Raw genomic sequence first — 11,021 nt, forward strand, 5'->3', positions numbered from 1 at the left:
TAACAGTTAGACACATTCAAAATGTAAAATAAAAACAAAAAAACTAAGTTTCAATAAAACAGAAAATAAAAGTTTACAGACAGAATTTCAGAGTCCACATTATAACTAACCTTTAAAAAACTACCCTCATAGGAGTTTGGAGAATATCTAATTTGTAAAAGGCTTTTGAGAATATCAAATGAGATTATGTAAATTATAAAAGTCTTTTGAAATACTCCTCCTTTTCCAACTCTGTGTGTGAGACTAGACTGGTATCATGTATTTGGAAACACTATACAGGGTCGCTATGAATCAGAACCAACTCCACGCCACATCACCAACACCACCACCACCAAAACCACATCCTGCCACAGACGAAACGCGGGAGCACATGAGAGAGTCCAGATGGCTTTCACTGAGCTAGACACTAAGGAGATGAAAATATCAAGGAGTGACACTTTTCAAAGTACATTTGTTTGCTTTAAAAATCGTTTTCATAAAAAGTTCTATCAACATATACAACGTTCAGAGCTATTTTGAATGTTTTGTTTTGAATTTCCAGTTAAAATCTCTAATAAGGTAAATATAAAAGAACATAATCCATATAAACAAAAGCTCTTTGGGGTACTCAGTAATATTTATTTAGTTATAATCTTCAGTTCTAAAATTTTCCTTCGATTCTTCTTTAATCTCTACCCCTCTTTGTTGAGACTTCCTATGTTTTCTTTTATTCTGAGCGTGTTCACAATTGCTCACTAAAGCATTTTTACAATGGCTGCATTTAAAATTCTGGTCAGATCATTTCAATGCTGTGGTTCTATAGGATAAGCACTAGACTGCTACCCATAAGGTTGGCAGTTTGAGCCCATCAGCTGTTCCATGGGAGAAAGATGAGGCTTTCTGCTTTTGCAAAGCTTGTCAGTTTCGGAAACCCTACACAGGGTCGCTATGAGTTGGAACCGACTCGACAGCATTTAATGGTGGCAATATGGCATCTTCGTGTTAGTGCCTGTGGATTGTTTTTTCTCATTCAAAATCTCAAAAATTTGAGATTTTCCTGACGGCATGATGAGTGAGTTTCAGATATAGCCTGGACATTTGGGGGCTTATTTTCTTTTGTTTTAGTATGTCACTGATGACACCATGAAAACCAGGAAATGTGGTCACCACTTCTCAGCTCCCTACTCAGCCTCCTCTGACACCAAACCAGCAGGGAGGTGGAGGGCTTCTCAGTGCCACCAGAAAATGGCAGCAATCTAGGCAAGCTGCCATCTGGCCTTGGCAAAAACCCTTCGCTGCCTCTTGAATCCACACTAAGCTGAAAGTCTTTATAAATAGGGCTGGTCAAGACAAGAAAATGCATGATTCACTCCCCTTTAAAAAATAACCAAATACTGTAACTGCTAACTATACAAGGGGGCTTCAAAAGTTCATGGAAAAAGGGAATAAGAATACAGTAGAATTTTTCAACTTTTTGAAGCCCCTCATATGCAAACCTATCTTCCTATGGGCATACAGTGTGAGAACGGAGTCACTGTTTAGGTCCAGCTGTCTAAACCAACTCAAAAAGACCAGCTAAGGAAGTCGTCCAGGCTTATGACCGGGGGCTATGGTAGCAAATTTATTGGCTCACAGTTCAGGAGGCTACGAGTCTGACTTCAGAGTGTCCGCTCTGGGGAAACGTTTTCTCTCTGTCACCTCTGGGGGAAAATCCTTGTCTTCTTTCAGCAACTGTGTTCCCTGTGTGTCCTCTGGGCCTCGGAGGTTCTCAGTAAAGGGACCCTGTACACAAAGGATGTGCTCCACCACAGGCTCCTCTAGGTGGTAGCCAAGTGCTTTCCTCTCTGATTTCTGCACTCTCCTTCTAGCTCTTAAAGGTAAAGGTGATACAGGCCATATACCAGGGAAGTTCCCTTACACAGATGGGGACTGTGACCTGAGTAAGGGGTTGTATGCCACACTACTCCTGCCTTAGAAACGTAACCATATAACCTAGGCCCCGTGACCATGACCTCATCCTGCCGCACACAGGGGTCAGGGTTAACAACACATCAACAAATGGGGGATACTCACATACATGACTGCGAAACCACTGACAATCAGGGCCCAGACACGCAGACACACATTTTGAGAGGACACAGTTCAATCCATGACATTCCACCTTTTGGCCCCCCAAAATTCTTGCCATAGGAAAAACACACTACCACCATCATTATTATTCCAACAGTCTTAAATCAATTCTAAGCCCACATTCTGTAAACCCATGAAATTTAGACTGTTTAGCTCTTTGCTTCCAAAGTGTAACAGCAGAATAAGCACAAGGGAGACATCACCGTTACAAATGGGAGAGACTGGAGGGAGAGAAGAGATAATAGGGACCAAACAGTCCGGACCCAGCACAACTGCCAGCAACTCGCAGACTTGTAAAAGCAGTCTCTGTCCAGACTCAGGGTACAGGGCCCCGCCCACCGCTACAATGGTAACTCTGCTCCCGCACCACTGAGAGGCCTTGTCCTCCCAGTCCAGTCGTGGGCAGGTCCCATTCTTCTGTCTACTGCGCATGGCAGCCATGAACACTGAGTCTGCGCAGTGGATCTGGTCGCATCCCTTTAGCACTGGAGAACAGCAGTTCCACACTTAGGAAGTGAGTTGCTAATGACTGGACCCTGGGAAGCCCTAGAGGCCATTCCCAAACTGTCTGAGCCCAAGGCAGCTCCACTCCCTGTACTACTTGTCACTTCAGCTTCTGAGGGGATTCCTTGGTCTCTCACAGGCCCTGAGGCCTCTGCTCTGCTCGGGCAAAATGTATAGCCTTCATTAGTTCTACCAGTAAGTGTCACTGGGCACTCTCCTCTACCTGTCAGCCCTGGTCAAGGGTTCAACTCCCTCACAGTTCAGGAGGCTACAAATCCAAATTCAGGGCGCCAGCTCGAGGGAAAGGCTTCCTCTCTGGGCTCCATCTGGCGAGATTCTTGTCTCCTTGCAACATCTCTGGGCCCGGCACTCCTTGGAGATCCCCATGCATCTTGACATCTGTCTTCTCATGGGTCTGGGAGGTTCTAGGCTCCAATTCTTTCTCCTTTTATCTCTGATCAAAGGTGAGGCAGGTCACATCCCAGGGAAACTCCCTTACATGAGACAAGGCGATGATCTCAGTAAGGGTGTTACATCCCACCCTAAGCCCTTTAGAATTGACTGGATGACAGCATCGGATAACATCACAGGGATGACTATATCACTATACAACTTCCAACTTGCATCATACATAACTGCCAACTTCTGAGAATCATGGTCTATCCAACTTGACACGCATGGGTGGAGAGGGGACCACAATTTAATCCATGGCGCATGCTTTATTTCATTTCTGTGCTCTTTGCCAAATACACCCTGACCTTGACTCGTTTATAAAAGTTTTTCTTAAAGAATAACATGAAATTAAGTAACACTCACAGAATTTTCCTTTTAAAATTATAGTAACAGGGAGACAGTCCCTGCCACCTGCGTGTCAAATATACATTCAATCTTGCTTAAAAATATAATAAGCAGTGACAGGAAATGACACTTACATTATTGGCAAATATTCGAAGGTCAAGTGCTACTGCGTACATGATAGGCAAAGCCCTGTGAAAAAGCAAAGACATTGGGAAAGGCTGTGAGATCACACAGTAACCACCAGAGGTGGGAAGGCAAAAAGTGAAGACACTGGAAAAGGGCTATGACGTCACATAGCCTGTGAAATGGCCCAGGGTACTGTCCAGAATGGGAGTTACTGTTTCCTTCCATTCAGGGCACACTGAATACCTCAGGCCTCTTGTTCAACACAGAGGCCAATAATAAAATGCTCAACTCCGAGCAGATCCCTGAGTCTCCTCTGAGCCTCACACCCTGTCCCTAGGAGTCCTAAGCTGAGACAGCACCTCCTCAGATCCCTGAGTCTCCTCTGAGCCTCACACCCTGTCCCTAGGAGTCCTAAGCCGAGACAGAACCTCCTCAGGCTGTCCTTGGGGCAGTTCCTTCCCAGTCACTCCTCGCTATAGTCCAAACACTGCCATGTAAGGAAGATCTGGTTTAAAAAGACTCCCTAGCAGGAACCAAAGAATACAGTATAGAAAATGTCATAAAACATTCTTTACAATAATACAGCTGGCAATACTGGTCTTTCTTTCATGTGTAACTCTTCACCTCACAAAGGAAAATGCCTCATTTTAGTAAAAAGTATTCACTGTAAGCCTTTTCTTTGGTACAAAAAAAGTTCCGTATTTACAAAAGTCTGTAAGTAAATTCTGCCACAAAATTAAGAATTCGTTTGTCAAGGAATTTTAAATAATGCAATTTTTAAGTATGGGTGCTTCAACAAGTTCATGGAAAAATTTCATTATCTTTTAATTTCATTTGTACACAAACTTTCTGAAGTCCCCTTGTATTATATTGTAGTTGGTAAAGCTCTTTTTATCCAGTGCTTGAAGCCAAAAGTAAGTTTAAAGTTGACAAATCTTTTTAATATTTAATAAATATTTAGGGGAATGGAAGGGCTGAGATAAAAATGATACTTTTTATATATTTAAAAAATTGCAAATAATCTGACTGATATCCATTTTAGTTTACACTGTTATTGCTTGTTAAGTGCCACAAAGTCGGTTCCAACTCACAGCAACCCTGTAAAGGGTTTCCAAGGAGTGACTTGGCTGGTGGGTTTGAACCACTGACCTTATGGTCAGCAATCCAGAGTTTACCTTACAATGCCACACCAGGACTCTGTTAACTCTATAATCTACGTTGGTATTATCATACGTCAACATGTTAAAATACATGTAAAAAACAGTATTTATTTTAAACCAATTTTTCAAATTCTTCTGCTTTAAAAAAATTGCTATTAATTAATTCATAGCTGTTTCTGCTCATACTTACCAGTTTTCTTCTTTGTGAGCTTGAAATGCTCGCAGGAATGATGTATTATGTTAAGGAAAAGATGATATACAAAATCAAACACTACTACGTAGGATAAAAATAAATAAGATTAAAATTTTAAAGGTCATCAATCATCCTTTAGAATATTATGTTCAAAGAAGTAGTGGTTTCTTGAAGAACAACACAAATGGCTATAACATATTACATGTAATATAAGTGCCTTTGTTGTTGTTATTAAGTGCCATTGAATCAGTTCTGACCCACAGCAATGCTGTATAGGGTTTTTGAGGAGCAGCTAGTGAGCTTGAACCACTGACCTTACGGTTCAAAGTGACCTTCCAGTCTAGCTCATTAACCCACAGCGCCACACCAGGACTCCTATAAGTGCCTTAAAAGTCTATTAATATAGTTTATTTCAAAAATTCTATTTTTATCATAGACTTCTTGAATTCAAAGAAGACTTAGCCATCTAATAGTCTACTTTGCTCTGTGTATAATAAAGAAGATAGTTAAAAATGAAGCAACTAAAATCTAGAAACACATATAATACTTAGAATATTCACTGATTAGAGCCTTAACTATAAAAAAAAAAAAATCACTTCAGTGATTTGAGTGGTGCTGTGGGTTAATGTGCCAGACTGCAAAGCCGTTTGAACTACAAGGTCGGCGGTTCAAGTTCAACAGCTGCTCCTCGGAAACCCTACACAGAGTCGCTATGGGTGGGAATCAACTCGACAGCACTTAACAACAACAATAGCAAGGGTCCATCGGCAGTTCAGATTCACCAGCTGCTCCTTGGAAACCTGATACAGGGTCGCGAGAGTTGGAACCGACTGGATGACAATTAACAACAACAACAACACAGTGACCACAATGAAATGACAATGTACATCTGAATCCATTCTTTCCCATCTAGGCCTAAATTTAGAAACACTGATCATTCAAAGAAACATAATTACTCCCTGTGATTTTTAAGTCCATTATGACAGAAAGATATGGATGTGGGCTTCTGTAAAGATTACAACCTGGGAGTCCCTGTAAGTCACTCTGTAAGTCAGAATCGACTCAGGGCAATGAATGGCCTTGGTCTAAATACATATATAGAGATTTGGGTTTGGTATAAATGGACCCAGGAGCTTCTAAGAGCGTAGTGGTCACAAGTCGGGCTGCTAGTCTCAAGGTCAACAGGTCAACACTACCCGCAGCTCCAAGAGAAAGGTAAGGCTTGCTGCTCCCACAAAGATTTACAGCCTCAGAAACCCTATGCAGGGTCGCTATGAGTCGGAATCAACTCCATAGCACACAACCACCACCAAAAATATACTTAATACCCTAAAAACAACATATATGATTCTTTTTTAAAAAAATCAAATAAAATCCTTAACCATAATCAATGGTCAATCTTATGAACTAGATGATAGTTGTAACATACCTGCCAAATTTAAGTATGCAAATGAAATCGCTAAAATTAGTTTCTTTTCAAAAGGTTTGAATTCCTTTATTATTACAGATATGAAAAACTGACCCAATCTTTCAAGAATTTACAGTCCAAATATATTGAAGACCTAAACAAACAAAAAAGATATTGAACGATCACAGTCTGGCATTTGTATGCTTCTATGAAATCATGGTTTCCCACTGCGTAAGTACACCTGTAAAAGAAATGGCAGAGGATTGGGAACAGGTCAACAAATACACTTTCACAATAAAGACCTAGAATTACAACTATTGAAACCACACACCTTACTTCTGTCACATGATACTGCGCTTCTCCAACTAGTCATGGAATGAGAGTTGGGATTTCCTGTTCAACAGGTAACTAATGCGTATTTATACTCATGGCTAAGAAGAATGAAATCCACATTTAAGTTTTGAAACTATTCTTTCAAGTCCCAGAAAAGAAGAACCTACTTCCTGTATAGGGTTTCCAAGGAGCAGCTGGTGAGCTTGAACCACCAACCTTGCCATTCAAACTGACCTTGCAGTCCAGTGCATTAACCCACAGCGCCACACCAGGACTCCACATTTGTTGTTGTTGTTGTTGTTAAGTGTCATCGAGTTGCTTCTGACTTATAGCAACCTTGTATAGGGTTTCTGAGGAGTGGCTGGTGAGCTTGAACTGCCAACCTTGCAATCCAGCACATTAACCAGCAGTGCCACACCAGGGCTTCTAGTCTATACAATAAGGATAATAGTATTTACTTCACAGAGTTTTGTGATTAAAAGTATCAAAAACCTTAACTTTAGTGTGGACTAATTTGTAAACAGACATGCCGTGATGGTTCCACAACATGATTAAGGAACCAATGTCACAAAACTGAACTGTACATGTAAAAATGTTGAACACTGGTAAGTTACGCTCACCATGCACTGGGCAGTCATTTAAGAAGAAAAGGGCCTCATTTACCTGAACACAAAGTCTGGAGGGGGTGGGAAAGAGGTGGTGTGGAAATAGGGACACAGGAGGAAGTGGGAGGGGATTAAAATCATTGAGATGAAACACAGTGTGTGATTTGTTGGCTATGAAATTGATTATCTGCTTTATAAACCTTCACTCGATTCATAATTCAAAGTTTTCAAAAAAATACACATATTCCCATGATAAAAATAAGACACTGGTTGGGCTACTAAATAAAAGACTACTTAATATATAGCAATATGAATGAATATGACAAACGTTAAGTAATATTTTTATAGTATTACAACAATAGATATTTGTGGTGGAGTATGGAGCCACACGGAGCTGGCCTTCTGAAACAGGGAGCTGGGAGACAGAGTGAAGCAGACACAGACAGGGATCCTGAAACCCTGAGCCACAGAGCACAGGACAGACGGGGGCTGAGTGCCCACCAGAAGAGGGAGCTGACCAGGAGCAGGTAGAGAAGAAAACCAGGCAGACTGTGGCCTGCTACTGACACAGGAAGTACCTTGAGGCTGATGGCCAGGGGCTGCAGCTACAACTGCGGTCACACTTCTAGTCTACACACCCACCAGGAGACACAGGGGGGAGCGCCAGGGAAAACACCCAGCCCGTGAGGCTGCCTAATGAGCATTTTATCAAATTCCTTATTAGGCAGTTCTGATGTCATTCGTGGTATCCTATTTTCTGACTGTTCCTTTGTGTAAGTAGAAAGTTTTATCTGTATAAATCTTTAACTATGACAATAACAATGAAAAACCATAACGTAAAGAGAGGGAAAATAAAGAGGAAATCCAATAGATTTCAAGGAAAAAAACAAAAAACACTTAACTGTAACCCTAGAAACTAGACCAAGCCTTACTCCCAGCCCCACACGAACCCTAGTCCTGACCATAACGCTAACAATACACTAAACTCTAAGCCTAGCCTAGATCTAGTCCCAATCCCAACTCTCACTCCTTACTTCTACCCACTACCACCCCCTCAAAAAACACGATGCTTGAACTGAAAAAAAAAAATCCTAAAATTTTATTTGTAATTTTGCAAAAAATTTTAAATCGTTGCTGTTGTTAAGTGGTGTCCAGTCGGTTCTGACCCATAGCAACCCTGAACAGGGTTTCCGAGGCTGTAAATTTTTATGGGAGCAGAAAGCCTCATCTTTCTCCCACAGAGCAGCCGGTTGTTTCGAACTGCTGACCTTGTGGTTCACAGCCCGATTCGTAACCACTACGCTACCAGAGCTCCTTTACCAAAGTTAAATTATAAACGCACTTTCCTAAATTGCCAAATGGACTCCTGTTGTGGTGCTGTAGGCTAAGCACTGGACTGTGAACCACAAGGTTAGCAGTTCAAACCCACCAGCTACTCCCTGAAAACCTTATGCAGGGTTACTATGAGTCGGAATTGATTCAACGGAACTTAAACAAGTTGCCAAAGTTAAACACTGCTTCCAACACATGATCATGTAAGATTAAACCCCTAATAAACCCAACAATTTCCACATGAGTTTATTTCCTTCCTCACCAGTGTATTACCTTAAATGAGCTGCAAACATTTCATCATATGGGGGTTCCAAAACTTGCTGACACTTCTCTTCTGGAGAGGGCAACTAATTCACAAGGAGAAAAATAACTAAAACAGGTAGATAAAGAAACCTAAACAATTTGTTTCAAAATAGTTACACTTCACAGTTAGCAACAATACTTTAAACTTTAGCACCTCTAAATAAAAGGTTCATTACATCAACAAGTATTTATCAAGTACTGCTTATGGGAAGGACACTGGTAGCCCTGGGCAATTTGGTCTGGCCTGCCATAGGCCAGTACTATTCTAGGTACTTTACTACATATATCCTAGAAATGAGTCATCCAGAATGATTTATTTAGTCAGAACACTCCTTAGATGGTTCTTTGTGCTTCGTACTGCATTACTTCAGGAGGTACACAACAGTCTGTCCATTTGTAATCTGAAGTTGGCCTAATCATCAAAATATGGAGTCCTGGTGTGGCACTGTGGGATCATGCACTGGACTACAAGGTCGGTGGTTCAAATCTACCAGCTGCTCCTTGGAAAGCTTATACAGGGTTGCTATGAGTCGGAATCGACTCGACGGCACTTCACAACAACAAGAAATCATCAAAATATCAGGACCTTTTCCCACAAGAGAAATTTTGCTCCTCAGTGAGAACATGTGGACTTCTGGTGTGGCGCTGTAGGATCAGCACCGGACTGTGAACCACAAGGTCAGCAGTTCAAACCCGTAAGCTGCTCCTCAGAAACCCTATACAGGGCTGCTATGAGTGGGAACTGACTCAATGGCACTTAACACCACCCATAACAGTGAGAATCTCCTTCAAATCATTACAAGACTCAATAAGGAAATGTTGGGTGTCGTTGAATCAATTCCAACTCACAGTGAGTCTGGAGAGGATTTCTGAGAGTAGCCGATGGGTCTGAACTGCTGATCCTACAGTATCAAACCAGAGCTCCAAACGGAAACAGTTTATAAAATGTCAACAGTATTTCTACAGAAACTGTTTTGGGGCTATCAGTTAACCTCTAAAGTAAGGAGATGACATTTTAGAACACGTGTCAATAAATGTTTTCCATAAAATGCTAGATTAGAAATACGACAGGCTTTGTAGGCCCCAAGGCCTCAGCTGTACCTACCAGCTGTGCTGTTATAACACAAAAGCAGCCACCGACAACATATAAATGACAGGTATGTGTGTGTTGGGGTACGCTCGGGCTCGGCAGTGTGCTGTCCAGTCTCAGTGAGTTAAAAACACGTGGCAGGCACTGTCCAGCGGTGCCAGCCTGAACTCAGGAACTGGGCACGTCTGGGTCTGAGTCAGCTGAAGCGCTTCCAAACTGAGCGGTGTGGCCTGGATACGGTACTCAGACTTTCTGTACCTCAGAGTAGTTGAAAAACCCCTAAATGCAGTCATATAAACTACATCTAGTACTCAGCAGCAACTAACCAATATTTCAGTCCAGCATTGGACACACTCAGCACTTTGTAAATGTTACTTAAGTTAGAATCGGTTACATTATAAAAGAACCTTGAAATTTTAAAATAAAACTGGAAATGTTCATTTTCCTTTTATTCAGACTCTTAAGAAATTGGCTGTACTACCATTTTCTCTAGACCCATGTATATGATTCTTGGACTCACTTGAAGCCGTGGATTCGCAACATGAGGGTGCTGAAATGATACCAACTCTGCACACGATCGTCCAGCTCTGTTGTCAATTGCTTCACACACCTAAGACATTTACAAAAAGAAAACTTATTGAGTGTACAACATACTATTCAAATGTTACCTAAACTATATATAATTCATTTCTCCTGCTTTGATAATAAAAATAATCACAATATACCAGTAAACAAGAACTAGGCTTCAAAATAGGGTCTCCTGGAGGTAAGAAATTATTTATTCTAGAAAATGATGGAAAGGCTTATTCTTAAGCCAGTAGAATATTATTTTGCTATTAATGAAAGTGATTTATTTATTTTATGTAGTCACACTGACAAGATATTTAAAAATTCATTTACACAGTTAAAAAAAAAAAAAAAAAGCTTAAAAAACCACATAGATCTGGGCCAGGGTCTCTGTTCTCACATCCCTCCAACACCCACCTCAAGAGCTCCCTGGCTTGCAGGAGCACCCCCCCCCCCCCCTTTTCTCCTCTCTGTCTCCAACAGCTGTTTTTTG

At 41.3% G+C, this 11,021-nt stretch overlaps 1 protein-coding gene across 1 annotated transcript in view; it reads right to left on the reverse strand.

The window, feature by feature from the left end:
• Positions 1-11,021, reverse strand: part of PCID2 (PCI domain containing 2) — a 42,201-nt gene that overhangs the window by 17,330 nt on the left and 13,850 nt on the right. The window contains exons 2-6 of the mRNA XM_006851518.1: positions 10,482-10,571; positions 8,842-8,915; positions 6,474-6,539; positions 4,888-4,929; positions 3,546-3,600 (exon numbers count right to left, since the gene is read on the reverse strand). Of these exons, the coding sequence (XP_006851581.1) occupies positions 3,546-3,600; positions 4,888-4,929; positions 6,474-6,539; positions 8,842-8,915; positions 10,482-10,571 (327 nt within the window). The remainder of the gene's footprint in view (positions 1-3,545; positions 3,601-4,887; positions 4,930-6,473; positions 6,540-8,841; positions 8,916-10,481; positions 10,572-11,021) is intronic.

Source organism: Chrysochloris asiatica, unplaced genomic scaffold (assembly GCF_000296735.1).
Source record: "Chrysochloris asiatica unplaced genomic scaffold, ChrAsi1.0 scaffold00029, whole genome shotgun sequence".
Lineage (NCBI taxonomy): Eukaryota > Metazoa > Chordata > Mammalia > Afrosoricida > Chrysochloridae > Chrysochloris > Chrysochloris asiatica.